Raw genomic sequence first — 18515 nt, 5'->3', positions numbered from 1 at the left:
CCCCTGCCATGCCCAGCCCCGTGCCCCCCCCAGCAGCCCCCCAGTGTCCTGCGCTGCCAGCTGCCCCCCGCCATGCCCAGCCCCATGCCCCCCCCAGCAGCCAGCCAGTGTCCCACGCTGCCAAGTGCCCCCCGCCATGCCCAGCCCTGTGCCCCCCAATAGCCAGCCAATGTCCTGCGCTGCCAGGTGCCCCCCAGCAGCCAGCCGGTGTCCCCCGGCCGTGCCCAGCCCCTCACCTGCACTTGCATGAAGGATCCCCGGTAGAAGCAGCAGGCGGCGGCCGACAGGGCGCTCCAGAGGCTGCACCGCTCGGTCATGGCGCCTCCCCGGGGCCCGGCGCTGCAGCCAGGACCGGCCCCCCCCGCTGCACCTGCCGCTCCCGGCTCCCTCCTGCAGCCGCCGCGGCCGGGCTTCAATTTCAGCCGCTTCCCCGATTACCTCATCCCTTGTCAGGCTGGGGGCGGGGCTCGGGCTCGGCCCCGCCCCCGGCCCGCCCCCACCCAGCCCGGAGCCCGCGGGGAGCGTGGCACGGTGGGGCCCCGGCCCTGCTAACCCCGGCTGGGACCCCCCACCACGGGGCGCCCGGCCCCGCCCCCCCGGAGCTCGCCAGTCCCCCCGCAGCCTGCCAGCCCTCCTACCCCCAGGAGGCGCCCGCCCCCCCAAGCCTGCCAGCCCTCCCCCCCCCCGGGGCGCCCCCCCCCCCCAGCCTGCCAGCCCCCCCCCACCCCCACGGGGCACCCGGCCCCCCCTAGAGCCTGCCTGCCCCCACCCTACACTCCGGGGGGGCCGGGTGCCCCGTGGGGGGCGTGGCAGGCAGGCTCCAGGGGTGGTGGGGTGCCCCGTGGGGTGGTGGGGACGCGGCAAGCAGGCTCTCCCCCCCCCCCATCATTTTGACAGCCTGCCAGCCCATCCCTGCCTCCAGGTGTCTTCCCACCCGGCTATCCCACCCGGCTCTCTAGCCAATCCCATTGCAGGGCATCTTTGCCTCTCCACAGGGCACCTGATCCAGATCTGCCAGTCCCCCTGTTACAGCCAGGAGGCCCAGCTGCCCCATGCAGGATAGTCTCCCACATTGGCTGTGCTAACAAGCCTCCAAGAAGGGCTGGTTCACAGGGGACAAGCTCCGAGAAGGGAGCCAGCTTTAATTGGCACCAGCTCTGTTTTCTCACATTTACACTCTCTAATCAAAGGAGTAACTAAACCCAGAGGGAAGGAAGGGGACTCGGGTTCACACCTTGTTTAACCCTCTCCAGCCCAAGCACCCCCTCACCCAGGCCCATTCACACTTCCCTGCATTCCAAACCCTCCCCCAGGCCAAGCACAATCCCCTTCAATTCAACAAACTCCAGGGTCCATTTGGTACCATTGTTTTTTCTTCCCTAGCCCCACAGGCCAGGCACAGCCATGCACTCTCTTTTGGTTCTCTCCAAACTAGGCTGACTTTTGTTGGTTTGTTTTTCCCTTCACTCTTTAATGGGAGGTTTCTTGGCTTTCTCAGGAGAAAGGAGACCTGGCCCTGGGAGAGGCACAGGTCCCAGCCAGCAGGAAGCCACCCCTCTGCACAGCTGCCATCAGAGTCAGCTGCCCTGTATTGAAAGCCAAACGTGGAGTCCCATTTGGTTATCCAAGGGAAATCGAATCTTAGGCTACAAGGTAGCTCGCAAGGGATGGGAGGAATTCTCTACCCATCCTGTAACCCACGCGTGGGGCGTCCTGGGAGGTTCTCCACTTTCTCCTGAGTGATTATGTTTTGCCGCTGCCAGCATTAGACTAGATGGACCAGAGCAGGATTAGAGGCCCAGATTGATCAAAACTTTGGGGGTGAGACAAGGCAGGTGTGTGGGAGGGGATAGGGGAGAAGGATGAGCCTGCAAGTTACTTACAAACGTCTGGAGCTCCAAATGCTGCAGGGAGATATAATAATCCCCACCCATGCAATTGCCAACCATGCCCCCATCCCCAAAGTCCCGGGAAGCAGATGCACCTGGGCAACAGTGGTGCAGAAGTGCTCGGTATTTAACAGTAGGTGTTAATTGCTGCCTTGAAGGAGCTAGGTAACTGCTAACACACAAAGGTATTTCTGCTGCAGTTAACATATGAACAGTACATTTTCTGATGTAATTAATTCAAACAAGTCCCTCACATCCTGAGGAAAGGCCAAAGCAAATGCTGCTGAAGAGAGACACTTCTCCAGAGTGGCAGCTCCACACACAACCATATGTGGGAAGATCAGAAAGGAAACAGATACAATGTGGGACCTGTGGCTGACTCAGTCATAGGGGTTTTGTTCTGTGATGTTTCAATGGGCAGTGCTTTTATCCCAGTGGTGCCACCTCCTCTCTGGGACTCCTGTAAGGTAGGGAAGCTTTATCATGCCATTTCTCAGAAGAGAAACTGAGGCTCAGTGACTTGCCTGAGGTAAGACAGGAAGTCCACGGTGGAACAGGGAATTGAATCTGGGTCTTCCACATCTCAAGCCAGTGCCCACCCATGAGGCTGTCCTTCCTCCCCAGCACGGGACATGGCACATCCATACTGTGCACCTTTCAAGCAAGCGATAACTGGGGCAGGAAGAGCAGCACAGGGCAGAGTCCCGGGATCCTAGGGGCGATGAGTGAATGGTTGGCTGTGGTGATCCAGGTCTCAGCAGACTGGAGTATAGCGCACAATGCCACGTACTTGTGAAAATGCCATCGATGGTGGAGAGCAGCGTGTGTGTTTGAAATCTGCCACATGAACCTGGAATTGAATTCCCTTCTCGTCTTTGTTTGATAATGGAGACAGCGACACACACGCATTCCCATAGGCATTTCCAGCCCTTCTGCTGGAAGGGGAGAGCACAGGCTCCTCTTTCACCCTGAATGAGATCGAGGGATGGAACAGATGGTGGTTCACAGAGAGACGCTGAACTGAAAGAATCTGATTGTGATTCGTCTTCCTGAAAAGCCTGTTCCTCCTTGAAGGATTTTGTTGCTTTCCTTAGACAGAGCTGGAGCTTTGGCAGGACTCAGCTCCTCTCTGAGGAAGCAGCGCTGGTTGGTACAGCACTGAGCTCCTATGCTGATGGGTACATAGCCTATGTCTAGCTATCTCTCATCTCTTATCTGCCTCCCTTTCTAGGGTCGGACCTGATCTGTGCCACCATGCAGCTCTCTGAAGAGCCTGGGATTGCATACAGAGTGAAATCAGATTGCATACAGAGTGACATTTGGATTGTGGCCTGCAATTCTGGCCTTCAGCACTCCCTCTTTTCACAGTACCAGCCATTCCCCTGGGCCTTGGGGGGCCTGTCTCTTCCTCAGGATGGGAAGGAGAGTAATCAGGGCTCAAAGTGGGCCAGATCAGGACGGTAGCACTCTGCACGTGTGTTAGTGACCACACAGGGTGTAAGCAATGGAGATTCGGGCCCAGCCTGTCCAATGAGATGCCAGCCACCTCCTGTTCCACTGGCCCCCTGCTGTCCGGCGTTTACACTAGCTCAGGTGGCATGTGGTTTGCTACTTGACTGTGTCATTTCTGCGCTGCTGCTGCACACAGGAGTGCATCAGCCAGTGGCAGCAGCTGCTCCCACATCAGAACGAAACTGTGAATGAGAGCAAACAGGGCCAGCAAATAAAGCACTCAGCTCCCTCGGGGACGCTGGCACACTCACTTTTGTATGCCCAGGGCTCCTCAAGGGACACTGCCCAGCCTGCCTGCTTTCTCACTTCAGCAACCTGGACTCTAAATAGATTCAGTAAGCAGACCTGGGTTCTGGGCTGCAGTCTAAGTGCTCCATCCTTGCTCTGCTTGGCTGCACGAGGACCTGTTGAGGCTTCATTTCCCAGTCCAGATGCTCTCCATGGTGCTGGTGAATGGACTGGGCTGTGAGAACAGCTCTGGTGGTAGCAGGAGCAAACCCACCGGGGGTTAAGAGCTGATGAAAAGTTAGCCCCAGCCAGGTCCTGTAGTCAGTGAGTGCCAAGCTTGGCCGATTCTCTTAGGAACTCTAGGCCTTGTTAGCACTGAACTGTGCCTGCACCTTCATTCGCAGGGTGTAAGCTGGGAGGTATGCATGCTCCCTCCTCTGTCTCTTTCTCTCTCTCTTTCTTCACTTGGTTGCTGCAGAACAGCTGGGCTGGTTCATTCTATTCGCTTATCACTTTACTTGCACCACAGTCAGACATACAGAAATCTGAGTCCCTGGCTGAGAATCAGGGTTGTACCAATGCAGATTCCCAACAGGCCAGCGCTGCTACCCTGTTCCCAGTCATACCTCTTTCTGAGAGAGGCTGGAGCTGGGAGCTCTCCCACAACTACTGCAGCTCCACCATTCCCTACAGCGACTCCTGCTGGTGACCCTGATTAGCTGGGTGCTCTCCCACAGGCAGTACTAGTGCACCAATGCTTTCAGTGACACCTGCAGGGAGAAGCTGGGACTGAAGGATCTGATCTGGTCACAGGAGGTGGGAGAGTGATGATGGGGAAGCAGGAGAGCAAGCCAAAGGCGGTCAGCGCGTCTAGGTTACGTGGAGCCCGCAGTGGAGGCAGACCAATGTCCCGCACTGGTGGAGAAGACATGACTATGCAGTTAGGTTTATTATGGTCATTTGGACTGGCAATGCCTTTAACCCCTTAGCAGCTAGGAAGGGGAATCTCTCTGCCTGGAATTGACACTGCTCTCTTGCTGGAATGAGAGAACACCAGTTGTCCCAGCTGGTAACACTCCAGCCAGGAGAATGCATTATACCCGGCAACGGAAATGATCAGGGGGCTGGGGCACATGACTGACGAGGGGAGGCTGAGGGAACTGGGCTTATTTAGCAGAAGAGAAGAGTGAGGGGGGATTTGATAGCAGCCTTCAACTACCTGAAGGGGGGTTCCAAAGAGGATGGAGCTCGGCTGTTCTCAGTGGTGGCAGATGACAGAACAAGGAGCAATGGGCTCAAGTTGCAGTGGGGGAGGTCTAGGTTGGATATTAGGAAACACTTTTTCACTAGGAGGGTGGTGAAGCACTGGAATGGGTTACCTAGGGAGGTGGTGGAATCTCCATCCTTAGAGGTTTTTAAGGCCCAGCTTGACAAAGCCTTGGCTGGGATGATTTAGTTGGGGATTGGTCCTGCTTTGAGCAGGGGGTTGGACTAGATGACCTCCTGAGGTCTCTTCCAACCCTAATCTTCTATGTGCAGCACCAGCTCCTGAAAGGGGCCAAGGACTCACTGACTTTAAGGGGGTGTTGACTCTCAGAAGGGGGGGAAGAGTATTGCAGACAGGCAGAAAGGACTAATGGCAGCAGCAAACAGTTCCCACCTGGGGGCAGTGAAATTCTCACTGTGGAACTCAAGGCTGCTGGGTGCCTGGCTGAGGATCAGGCTGTCTGCGCGTGCAACTGACTTTCATCTAGATGAGAAGGTTCTGGGCACAGGGATCTTGTCTTATTTGCCTGTAAAGCACCATATACACCTGTGCCACTGTATGAATAACCACATGAGATGGGGCTCTTTGGATAAGTGCACATAGGTGACAGGTGTGAGGGAAAGTCACCCCGTGCGAGGGCCCAGCACAAAGCCTTTGCATCACTTTAGTCCCACTTAAGGCCTCAAGCTAGGGTTTAAATAGGTGCATAGGCCTCAACCTGGCCCTCTGTCCAGGGTGACTACGTCCTGGTGAGGATGAAAGGTGCACAGCGGCAAGTTACCTGTCTGTGCATGTAAATCTCTGCAATGGTTCTGTCTGTATGTAGCTGACTCCACTAGCTCCTATCACCACAGCTGTTAGGGGATGTCTACGTGTGGAGCTGGGGGTGACATACCCACCCTGGCTCTCTGTGACCTCGCACGCTAACCATTCAAAGCGAATCCTGGGCCACCCAGCATCAGACAAAATACAAACCAGCCCAGTACAACGCCACACCAAAAACAACTGACCCAAATGGTGAACAAGCTCAGTCCGGACCGGAACCCTGGCAGCTGGGGCTTCTGGTGGCTCCCCAAGCTGAAGGCCCAACATGGCTTATACCCATGTCTCTGTTTTAGTTAGTTCATGATTTATAAAACGCTCCCGTCACTGAGGCTCTGGGTGCACGAACAAATCGAACAACAACAATCAACATCGGCTAAAGCGAATTCCTTCCCTCCCCCCCCAGCATGTCTCCTCTCCCCCCCCCCCCCCCCCATCACCACCACGCTCAGGACAATGCCTGTGTGAACAGAGGGGCCTCGCTGGTGCCCTGATGCTGAACAAACGTGGACACTAACATGAGGAGCCAATTCTAGAGCCAAGGACTTCCTGCTTCTGGCTGTGTAGATTTCCAACCTGGGGGCTGTTAGTTGGTCTTGGCTGCCCTAATGGCCTGCAGCCACCCTGCCTCTCCCATATTGCTAGCTGGGAGTGGGGTCTCACTATGGAGAAAGCCAAGAACAACTGCCTTCAAAAAATGTTCAGTGCTGGCGAAAGGTTCTGGACTGGTGGTCCTACGACCTGGAGTCTTCGCCCTTAGTGATGAACAATGGCAATGCTACCGTTCCCCCTCACTGCCTCAGCCCTGACCTGGGGGGACCACCTCCAGGAGCAGGCGCGTAGCTCAGAGTCCATCATCTCTGCCTCGTGAACCTGCCACCTAGTGCCACTGTCAAGATTTTCAAGAGCAGCTCCTGACTTTGGCACCCAACCGGCCATCCCTCCAAGGGACCTGATTCTTCTAGAGGCTCCACTACGGTGTCTCCAGCTGGGCACCCAAAATCACTAGCCAGCTTGGAACCCTGGGCCTGCGGCTGGGAACACTGACCCACTGGGAACTGGCCTGAGACAGCAACTCCTATAACAGACAGCGGCTGGGGGCAACTTCCATTCACTACTGAGCTGGGTTGGATTTGAACTGCTGGTGTAGAGGTAAAGACTCTCTGTCCCATGGAAAAACTCTGCACCCCCATCCCCTGAGCCAAGCATTTCCAGCCCTGCCTCTTTGAATAACTCCACAGGAAGCCCGCTGAAAGAGGCTCGCTCTTCCATAAAGCCAGGCATCTCCCGAGTGAATTCCTGGCACTGCGCGAAGAGCCCTCAGGAATGTGACTAGTTTGCTGGAGGATAAGCAGGGTCTTTGCAGAGGATTTGGAGAGATTTGCACCAACTTTCATGTGACAGCTCCAGAGTGGCTGAAATGCTGCATTTCCCCTATTAAGGCTGAGTGAGGAGCTGGCACACCGGCTGTGTCCCCGAGAGAGCGGACACCCCTCCCATTGCCCAGAGCATGAAACGAAGGCAGCTCCCACTCTGAGGGCTGCTTGTGAGGAGGGAGGGGATGCCCTCTACTGTCTCCCTTTGGTGCGCCCACCTACCAGCCTCAAAGGCCTCTTGTGTCAGCAAAGTTACCCTCCAGCTGCCGAGAGTTTGGCACAGCTCCTCGCATCAGAGATTGGTCTGAACCAAAGCCCTGGATCCAGGCCTGGGTGCATTTGAGGTCATGTTCACACTGTAACCAGAGGGGTGATTGCAGCCCTACCTGAGCTAGCTTTAATCTAGCTAGGGCGGGTATTCACCGCAGTGAAGCTGGAGCGGTATGGGCTTCAGCATGGCCTGTACAAGCCAACCTGGGCCCCTAGATACTTGGGCAGCTAGTCCATGCTAAACGCGGCTGCAGCTTCACTGCAGCTGGTACCTGAGTGAGCCTGGGTGTGTCTACACACGCTGCCATCATACTCCATGCTGCCCAGCCCTACTCCATCTCTGAAGAGGGAATCTACAATGGGCTGAACGTGGGTTGGGAACAGGGGTGACCTGCCGCTCTGGATTCACGTGCAATGGCTCAGGCTCGTCTCTATCCATGAAAAGTCCTGCTGGCAGCCGCAGGGTGCTTATCCCCACTCTCCAGACCCCAAAAGGGAGCAGCAAGACGCTCCCACTGGGGAAACTCAGCCCTACACAGGCGAGGAGGATGGAGCAGTATAAATAGCAAATGAGGTTCCCAAGCCCTGCATGCAATAAGACACCATCCACAGGCTGATACCTCAGCATCTCTCACTCTGATATTAATGCACCTACTGGAGCAAATGGAATAGGAGAAACAACCAACTTCCTGCAGCGCTGATGGATTTCGACAGAACATAAAGATGCTCCATTCTAGGGGCTCTTGAGAGCAGGCTGCACACTCCGCCCTGCTGCTGGATCTGAAACGTGGATGCAGCTGATCTTTAAAGGAGAAGCCAGGCTCCTAAGAGTCCACGCTCGCCCGGTCAGGACAGCAGTGAAAAGACACACAGTAGAAAGGGGAGGGTTTCTTACCTTAACGTATTCACTGCAGGATTCCGGGCCATCAGCGGGACTAGAAGAAACCAAAAGGCGTTAATGACGATCAGAGCGTGACCACAGAAAAACATGGTCAGTGTGCCCCCAGGCAAGTCCTTTGGTCACCCCATGACAGACCATCTTGGGGCTGGCCTCAGGGCTTGGGGAGAATGTCCTGGGCTCACCCTGACTCATCCCCCGTCAGGCCACTTCCTGGGCAATGCTCCAGCAGCAGCTCTGCTTTTGAGCAGCCTAAAGCGTGGTTACAGGGTAATCCCAGCTGGGACTTCCCTCTAGGATGGCTACTTATAGAAGGCGTGCAGAGGGCGGGTTCATGATATAGTACATGCTATATACCGATGGGGCTGTAAGGACAACTGAAAGTCCTAACCGTTGCAGCTACAGGGACTGTGCACGTTTATTCCCTCTGTTCCCTGTAACACTGAAGACCGACAGAGCTGTTCCTGTCTGAGGCCATGTACTGCCTGAAGGAGGAGGGGGAAGCCCTGGGTCACTCAAGGCTACAGGGCTTTTCCCAGTTGGGGGAATGACCTGACTCGGGCAGGCACCAGAAGTCCTTGTTAAACAGCTAAGAGAACAAATGTGTTTTCATGTGATGTTCCCAGAGCCCTGGCATCCCCTCCCGCTGCCCCATCCCTGAGCTCCTGGCGTGGGGCTTAGCGTCCCTAATGCAATAGGAGAAGAATGAGGTCTTTCTTGCAGGATCTCTCCTCAAATCAGCTTGGATGGCGTGAGCCGGGTCAGGCTCCATACGTCTGCTGGGTTCAGTGGGGTCTCTGGAGTTCATGGCAGTTGAGCCAGAACCTTGCGGAGGTGACGCTATTGGGTGGAAACCTTCCAGACCAAGAAGGGCTGGGACTGAGGGGGAGAGGAGCAGGCAAACCAGGTGTGGGGGCTCCCTGTGTTTCCTGGAGGGTGAGGGGGGAATGTTCTTGTAATCACTGATGCCCCCTCTTTACCAGGAGAGGGATGCTCATTTTCCCATTATTCAGGCCTGGATTTCCATCCTGTTCTGGGAACAGTGACTCCCTGTTCCCAGATGGGCTCACACCAGTGTTTCCTGTACACCTTCCTGCCCTGCTCGGGCCCCAGCTGCTTCCAGCCGGAGCACAGGGGAGCTCTGAAGGGCGGAAACGGGTGGGACGGCAGGCCCAGAATAACTCGCAGGATCAGGGGTCAGGAGCCAGACAGATGGTGCCTCCACCCGCCCTAGGAAGGTTGGTCAGGAAACGCGCCCCCCCCCCCCCGCCCCTCTTTCTACACCGTGCCCTGCAAGGATTCAGCCCTACAAGCCAATCTGCTTTCTCAGCTACAGCCTCCTGTTTCTGCTTGGCCTGACGGGACTGCTGGCAGGAGAGGGGCGCAGAGATGGGTATTCACAGGCTCTGTGATGAGCACGCAGCAAGGGCTGGATCCTGCTCCCCTTGACATCAGTGGTACAGGATGAGGCTCTGTGCTGGCTAGAGAGAGAGATAGAATACTCCCTCCTTCCCATCTGTAACTGGACCCTTGAGAGAAGAGTCGCCCTGGGAGGGAGTATTTGCTTAAATACCTAATGAATGAATTAATCAGTGAGCAGGATGGGGACTGAGCCCTGCTGGCTAACACCCCATAATTAACACTTCTTTACTGGCCCCATGTAATCCTGCAGAATTTAAACATTCACTGAAGTTCCTTGCCCTTATGGCTGCAAAAAGAAACCATCCTGGGTGTGACTCAGTGCACTTCTGTCTGGGTGAGGCTGCACTCAGAGAAAAACACCAGCCCCTCCAACACATGAGGAAGTGACCCCCTTGAATCTTAAACCTCCACATTGGTAACGTGTGACAGATTCCCAGATGCTGTAAAGTATCAGGGAGTAGCCGTGTTAGTCTGTATCTACAAAAACAACAAGGAGTCCGGTGGCACCTTAAAGACTAACCGATTTATTTGGGCATAAGCGTTCATGGATAAAAAAACCTCACTTCTTTGTGAGGTGTTTTATACCCACGAAAGCTTACGCCCAAATAAATCGGTTAGTCTTTAAGGTGCCAACAGATGCTGTAGTTATTCTCTTGTAACGGAGGTTTAGGCACGTCACCCCCTACTAAAGTGCTTCCACCTTTGGGGTGTAATGCTACTGTTGTTTAACAGCTCATGGCAACAGCCTACATGCTTAGGCTAAGTGGAGCAGGATGCTGTATCCAGTTGAAACGGCCGGGGTAGTTTAGGGGCATGGAATATGATGACCTGAGCGGGAATTTGGCCAGGACATTGGCGTTAGCACCCCAATTCTTAGCAGCAGGGGCTTAGCACTGTAAAAAATAAAATAAAATCAAAACTTCAGCTTAGTTTCTTACCTAAAAGATGGCACCTCCAGCAACCACTAACATCGTGCTGGAGCACTGGGTAGGTAACAAAGAACACCCCCAATCCCACTTCTAGGGGTCTCTTTAGAGGTCTCCCATCCAAGTCCTGAGCTATTGCAACTGGCCTTAGCTTGTCAGAGCTGTCAGGGTCACAAGGTAACACAGCTGCAAGGCGTGGGACGTGCCATATAAACTCTCTGGCTTGGCCTACGCTTAAAACTTCTCAGCGTAGCTATGGTGGTTGGGGCATGAAAACGCACACTCCTGCCCGATGTAGCTGTGCTGACAGAAGCGTGCTTCTGTCGCTGTAACTAACGGTGTTTGGGGAGGTGGTGGTCCTATGCCCGCCGAAAAACTCCTTCTGCGTCTATAGGGGCGGCTACGTCTGCATGGGCTCTGGAGCGCAGCCATAGCCTGGGACTCGCTGCTGCTTCCAGTTTAATTTTCCTCGGCAAATCGCTGTCCGGCGCCAACTAGTGATCAATTGGGAAACAGCAGTTTATTAAGAATTCCAGCTGGTCAAGGGCAGCAGCCTGACCGCTCTGAAGCGTGTTGCTGGGAGTTACCTTGGAAGGTGGCTATGTGGCCCCCAGGGCATTCTGATACTCTGCTCTACCACTGCCAGTGTTTCTCAGTATGATCCTTGTTGGCTAGAAGTTCTGGGAACAAACAGACTGTTGGTTTTAGCTGCCCATGCGGCAGGGGCAAGGCACGACAGGATCAGTTATCGGAGGTTTAAGGGAGGAGAACAACTCGTTAAGGGCACAGTCCATGCATGACCCTTGCATCTTGACAGGATCCGTGCATGGCCTTTGCATCTTTGCCCGTATGGAGCCACACTTCTGTTAGTCAGTAAAATACAGCTCCAGATCCCCTCCCACCTACAGCAAACCAAGGAGTGATCCGAAAGGCCAGAGTTTTTAATCCCAATCAGACTCACTGAGCCGGGCTCAGGGGGAGCGGCCATTTTAATCTTTAAAAAATAAATGGTGACGCTCTTTGCACCCCAGCAGTGGGAGAGGTCAGCTCCCACTCTTTCTGTAGACGGGACCAGCAACCAGGAGAAGCACTGGGGCATTCCATATTGCAACTTAGCGGTTTAATTTTTAAAGAGTAACATCTTATGAGTGTCGGAACAATAACTCAACCGGGAAAAATCAGCGGTGGAGTCCTGCATTAGGCATCCACAGTGCCAGAGTCTCCCTCTGGGACACCAGGCTCCTTAACTGTATGTGCGGACAGAAAGCAAACACAGACGTGTGCTGTAGAGACACCCCCCACTTGCAATCGGCTGGGAAGTGCCCATTGTAAAAGCTGGCTTTCCAAGCCGAGATCAAGGGGCCAGTTCTAGCCTCTGCCCCTCTGTGCTGCTTTGAAGGTGTACAAGGGGCTGCACGGGAGCTGCAAGGTCTGGGAAGAATTCTATGGGTGCAAAAGCAGCACAGGGCCCTACGCTGCCACCCCGCCCAGGGCCCAGCATAGCAGGTGTGTGCGCCTAGCATGGACCAGTGCAGGGTTCCGGGCTGCGATGCTGCCGTAAGTTAGAGCAGCCCCAGAGCCTGGCATTTTAGCTCCTGCAGCAGCCTAGAATCTAGAGGGCGCTTAAAGCTATTTTCCCCCATCCCACTCCTCCTGGGCTGTTTTTCCACAGGCTGAGAAATGCTTCTTCCCCTTACACCACTACAAACCACATACGTAGTGGGGCCGTCCTGATCCAGCACAGCACACGAGTAACCCCAGTGAAGTCAGTGTCACTACTCACAAGCTTAAATTCAAGCAAGCCCCTAAGCACTTTGCAGTGACCGGAGCTGTATCCTCACAGGCCAGTGGCAAACGGAGCCTGTCATAGCAGACAAACTGCCCATCTTCTGGAGCCGAGAGGGGGAGGCGAACGAGCAGGATTTTTGCTATTTGTTTGCTATCCTGCTCTCTCTCACACCCGTACAAAGGGGGAATCCTTAAAATCAATGGAGTCACACGGGGGGGGGGGGGGGGTCAGGCCCAATATTTTACACTGGTTTGTGAACTTTTAATGGTGTAAATGCTCGAGAGTTCCATTTTCCACGTGCCGTAGGAGCATTCGTGGCGCGTGGAGCGACGGCAGGGAATTGTTAGCGCTTTGTCTATGCTTAGGGCTGGCTCTAACTTTTTTGCCGCCCCGAGCAAAAAAACCCAAAACAAAACAAACGAGCACCGCCCCGCCGAAACAACCCCCACCCCGAGCACCGCCCCGCCGAAACAACCCCCACCCCGAGCGCCATCCCACCGAAACAACACCCCTCCCCGAGCACCATCCCACCGAAACAACCCCCCCCGAGCACCGCCCCACTGAACCAAAAAACAAAACAAAACAAAAAACCCTGAGCGCCGCCTTGCCGAAACAAAATAAAACAAACAAACTGGAGCGCTGCCCCACCAGCCCAAAATTGGCCGCCCCTTAGAAGGTGCCGCCCTAAGCACGTGCTTGGTTGGCTGGTGCCTGGAGCCGGCCCTGTCTATACTGCACCTTTCATTTTGCAGGGAGTCTGCCTCTCTGCAGTGGCTATTTGATGAGGCAGAGATGACGCAGACCGTTAGAGACAAGATTCGCATGTTGCACTCTCTCAGGGAGACTTTAGTTTTGTTTTTCCCTGTATTATTTTCCCTAATCCCTTCAGGCTAAAAGCAAAGGTTTGTTCTTTGTATGTGAGAAACATCTTAGCCAGTCTCCCAACACTACTACTACTAATTAATAAGCTAATCAGAGCCCCTGACTCCAGTGGGAGGTAGGTGAGGATTATTACCCTCTTTTACAGATGGGGGAATGAGTCAGAAGTGAAATGACTTGCCCAAAGCCAGAGAGTCTGGGGCAGAGCCTGTGTTAGCCCGCTGGAGTTCCTGGCTCCCAGACCTATGCTCTTTCCACTAGACCACACTGCCTTGCAGCAGTTGTGACCTATACTTAGGGTCAGGGACCTGCTATTCTGTACTGCAGCTGTTAGGAGATAGTGGACATTCTGCCAGGAATCTCTGCAGCCTGTGAGAGCCAGGCATGGGATCTATGCTATGCGCCAGGGATCCTTGCAGTGCCTGCCTCATCCATATGTTTATCTCCTGGCTCCAGACTACCACAAAGACTGAATTTAATTCATGTTAAACGTTGGGCTGAATATCCACAACAAACCTTCCTGACAGGGAGAGCTACTGGACTGGGGCCCCATCTCCAGGGGGCGTGAAGGACACTCCAGTGCTTGGAATCCAGAGCTAGACTGCACAAAACCCGAGTTGCTGCTCAATAGGACCCCATACTGCACCGACCCCTGGGACACAGGATCTCCTTGACAGGCCGTGATTGAGTGAGGGTTTCCCTACTGACCAGCAGCAGCACCCTAGCAGGTTGTGGGGGACTAGCGCCATCCACTCAGCTGGCCACAGAGCCAGCCTCCGTTCCCAGGCTGGTTTCCCTCGGCAGCTGGAGCAGGAGCGAGCCGTGGATAACGCTCCTGGGAGAAGGCACAGCCGCAAGCAGGAGAGGACGTTTCCCTTCTCGCTGCCAGCCCAGCTGGCATTTTCCAGGTGATTCCAGGATGTCAGGGCAAGGCTGGGCCTGGGCTGGTGGGGTTTCTACAAATCTGCCCCCTCCCTGCACCAGCTGCGAGCTGGCCTCCTGAGGTGCCGGGTCAGAGAGAGACCGGCTGGGGCTTGGGAATCTGTGAGAAAAAACAAAGGGTGGGGGAAGGGAGACTCCAGGCAGGAAATTGGGAGCATGAGAGCAGCTGGGAAGTGGAATTTAGGAGGGTCTTGCAAGCTTCTCCAGTGCTCTGCAAAGCCATCAGGGCCTGTGGCTAATGAACTGCAACACTCACATCCCAGCATCCGGTGCCAGAGAGCCCCCACTTCCACTCAGCGCTGGGGAAGAATGAAACCACTATAAATAACCCCTTCTCCTAACTGTAAGCAGATGCAGTGCCTGCGCCTTGGCCCTGGGAGAGGCAGAGGGACGCTAGCGGCCGCAATATGCAGGGAGCTGTGCGACTGAATGGCCGGAGGATTCTTGAATGAGACTCAAACATTCTTGAAGCCTGTCAGAGCGCCTGGGAGAAATTCCAGCGCTCCCTTTGGAATGAGTCCCTGCGGCCCGGGAGCCCCTTCCAACTGGCCTGAAATGCCTCGCAGGAGGGAGGGGCAGGCTCATTGGCACTGCCCCAACGCTTGCAGGGATGCCAGTCAGTGGAAGGCTGAGGCGTGTTGGCTTTAGCCCCTCAGCATGGCACCGCTGGTTCCGAAATTGATTCATATTTACTTCCAACGGCTCCCACTTCAGCTCCTGGCTTTTCACCACGTCCAGGTGCTCCAGCTACAAGCCGCTCCTTGCCTCACCTGCATTTCACAGCCAAAGAGTATTCTTAACATTGTGTGTTCCTCTTCTGCTCTGCGGCATGCTCCAATGGACAGGGCATTGGCCTGGAACGCGGGAGACTCTGCCACTGGCTGGCTGGGTGACCTTGGCCAAGTCACTTTACTATTGAGTGCCTCGGTTTCCCCATCTATGAAAATGGAATAACGCTCATTGCCTCCTTTATAATGCACTTTCAGATCCATTGATGAAAAGTGCTATGTATTTGTACCAGGGATTTTGCATTGCAATACAGCTTCTGCAGGGGGCTAGCTAACTGTGTGCTATCACTTTCCTCTGGGAAGCACCGTTTTCACTAGCCTTGTGCATATCCACTCTTCTCAGAAAAGTCAAGTCCCTTTCTTCCAGTAACCTCCTTTTTTGCTGCTCGTCAATTGCACCATGAATAATTCGGTGTCTCATTCGTCCATCTGGTCACAGTTCACATTCAGGGTGTTGTTACATGTGTCTGGTAACACACCAGGCAATGGTCTCAGCTGGTTTCTTGTAAAGAAAACATGCTCGCCCGAGTCACAGTCACGCCTGGATCAGTCTTCAGGGAATTTCTGAAAGGCTTTGCCTAGCCCTTTGCAGTCCCCTTCGTGCTCCCATAGGAATGGATCGTGGCTCTGCAGTGCCACAGGTAGCAGCCCGGAGGATTTCACCCTCTGACTCCTCTTTCAGTACCACTTGCTCCAAGAAGAAGGTGGACTCACGGCAGTCACTCCTCCAGTTCAGGAAGCTGCACTTGCTCCATTCGTGTGAACGCTTCAGCTTCCCACCGCGTACTAAAGCAGGGCCCACAAGCATGCTGGGGAGAGCCTGAACTTTTCTGGACCCACTCACCTGACAATGGTCAGAGTTACAAAGATTAAAAGCCCCTGACATGTGACAGGAACCACTGACTCGGGTGGCTACTGTTACAGGACATGCCCCTGAGGACTATCTATGTGAAGAGGTGTGTATAAATGTTGTTTATATAGGCTCAGCTAGGAAGGGTCAATTCCACCGTTGTAGGATAATACACCAGGGGGAAATGCTGGTCCACATTTCTTTAGGTGGATTATTCCCAGATGGTGTCTTGCCCCTGGTGCAAGAGGAGTGAAGGTGATCCACGTAGGATGGAGAATTTTCCTGATCAGCAGCCTTCCTGGGCTTCCTTCCAGTGGGAATGCTTCAAGGTGAGCTCCGGAACCCAGCATGACTGATAAATCCTCGGCTGCAGCCTCAGTGTAATGGGAGCAGAAATGGATCCAAAATATAGAGCTGCCCCATGTCACATGGGTACTTGAGGGTGACACTCGGGAAGTAGGACCTTTGGGCCTATGGGCTCAAAGGAGAGCATCACCATTCCTAGCTATGGAACTACAGGAGTACCTGTCTGGAAACTGCACTCCACTTGGCACACCTGCTTAACGCACCAACCTTTCTCCTCTGCTCTGATCCCAGGTTACACAAGAGCGATGGTCGCAGCCTAATGCTTGGTGAACATTTGTCCCCACTGCAGAACTATGCCACAGTTTGACACCACTCGGGGGGGGGACCAGGATCAGAACAGCAGGGGCTGCTGCAGGGCAGGATGGAGGTGCACTAGCAGAGCAGGGCATGGCCCCCGAGAGGAACAGCAGGAGGCGCCGTAGGTCAAGATTAGGGTCCAATGCTAAAGCTAGGCGCGATCACGCCTGCACTAACAAGGGGTGTGGCAGTATGAAGCTCTAGTGGCAGCGCTGCGGGTGGGTAGTGGGTACGGTCCCTTCCTGCACTGTCCACCGTAGCTTGTATCCTGGAGCTTAGATGCTGCAGTGAGCTCAGATCAGTGCATTAAATCATGGACTATCTGGTGCAATCCTCAGGCACAACGGGGTGAGTTACAGCTGGAGAGTTCACCTTACAGCTGAGCTCCTAGTTAGCATCAGCCAGCACGGGGAAAGGTGCCTTTGGTATCCAGGGCAGGGACAGCCCGTCACAGCCAGGTATCCCTGGCCTCCTCTCCCCTTCACTGGGGAAGTGAGACATTCCAAAAAGACCGGGGGGGGGGGGGAGCAGCTCCGGCTGCAGTTGTCTATGGAATATCTTCCTCTGCGTCCTCACCCAGGGCCCAGCTGCAGCACGCGCCAGTGGCCTTGTGGATAACATCGGGGCTTTGTGCGCTCATGGGAGGCACTCAGGAGTCTGGTGTTTCCATGACCTGCCCATGCCCAGCTCAGGAGAGAGCGAGATGCTCCCACCCGCCCAACATCCTGCTCTCCCGTATTCCCCAGCAACCCAGGGAACCCAGCAGCTTCCCCTGTCAGACTGGCTCACCCCTCTCCCTGCCCTGGCAATGGGCTCTAGTGGCATGAGCCGCTGAGAGACAAGAATTCCTGCCTCATACCAGCGCTGCCGCCACCTTACCTAGGATGCTGGGCAGAGTCATTGAAATTGTGACGTGCCTCAGTTTCCCCAGGAAACTGGGACCAGTCATACCTGCAGGGCTGGCCAGCACTAACCAGCTCGGCCCGGATCCTGCTCCTGTTTAAGTTAAAGCGACTTTTGCCTTTAATGTCAAAGGGACCCCACTGGGCCGCATCCTGGCCATGTCAGTGGCTAGTGCTGGGGAATTCTCCTTTCCGCCTGCTCGGATCCATTCCTAGCCCAAATCCCCGGGCTAGCAGCCTCTGCTCCCGGCTGTGCAGGTCCATGCAGCCCCTGCCCTGCCTCCTTGGCTGGGCCAGGGCCACAGCAAACCCCGGCAGGCGAAGGGAGGGGGCTGCAGCCGGAAAGGGCTCAAGTTCCCCCTTCTGGCTGGCCGCCCTAGGGAGTGACGGGGGTGGGGGTGACTGCAGGGCAACCCCCACCCCACTCAGCTCCACACGGGGCTCTGGGCAGGGAGCCGGGCAGGGGTTGGTGCCAGGGTGACCTCACCCCAGGCCAGCGCCCCACAGCCCGGCCCGCCGGGGGCTGCCCTCCTGCCTGCGCTTTCCCCCCCCCCACGGGTTTGCGCTTCCCACGAGCGAACCTGCTGCCCCGTGGGGTGGGGACAGGCAGGGCCCCCGCAGCAGCCCGGGCCGGGCCCCTCTCAGGACGGACCCCCAGCCCCGCTTTGCGCTGTGGTTTGCAGCCCCCTCCTCCGCCCCTGCCCACGGGACACGCTCACCTGCCATGGCCCAGCCCGTGGGGCCTCCTGCCCACCTCGGTCATCGGTGCCGGCTGCCTGCGCTCCGAGCCCGCCAGCCGGAGAGGAAGTTTGAGCGCTGCCCCGTGCGAGCGCTGAACTTGGGGAGGGCTGAGCCGGCCCAGGCCCGCCCCGCTGCCTCTGGCCCTGCCTCCCTCCATCCCTCCCCTCGCCCGGCTCCCACAGGCTGGGAGAAATTCCTCCCCATTCCCATGCTCCTGGCAGGCCCGGCAGCCCCTTCCCTACCGCACACCGCCTGAGCAAACAAACCCCAGAGCCCTGGGAACGGGACCGGCCCCGGCAGGGGGGCAGGCAGGCGTCTGGGCCAAGCTCCCTGGGAATCTGGAGTGACTCC

At 55.6% G+C, this 18515-nt stretch overlaps 1 protein-coding gene across 2 annotated transcripts in view; it reads right to left on the bottom strand.

Moving 5' to 3' along the window:
- Positions 1–18213, bottom strand: part of SH2D3C (SH2 domain containing 3C) — a 46884-nt gene extending 28671 nt beyond the window's left edge. Inside the window, exons 1-2 of one of the 2 annotated variants that reach the window (XM_024192939.2) lie at positions 18143–18213; positions 8260–8299 (exon numbers count right to left, since the gene is read on the bottom strand). In XM_024192939.2, the coding sequence (XP_024048707.1) occupies positions 8260–8299; positions 18143–18186 (84 nt within the window). In that variant the 5' untranslated portion in view covers positions 18187–18213. Of the gene's footprint in view, positions 1–236; positions 318–8259; positions 8300–18142 lie in introns of those variants that run through there. The other variant, XM_026657223.2, reaches the window with a different exon arrangement.
- Between the last annotated feature and the right edge of the window lie 302 nt (positions 18214–18515).

This window comes from Terrapene carolina, unplaced genomic scaffold (assembly GCF_002925995.2).
Source record: "Terrapene carolina triunguis isolate 2854851 unplaced genomic scaffold, T_m_triunguis-2.0 Scaffold238, whole genome shotgun sequence".
In the NCBI taxonomy this organism is placed as follows: domain Eukaryota; kingdom Metazoa; phylum Chordata; order Testudines; family Emydidae; genus Terrapene; species Terrapene triunguis.
The sequence above is the reverse complement of the archived record's forward strand: the minus strand, read 5'-3'. Positions and strand labels throughout refer to the sequence as shown.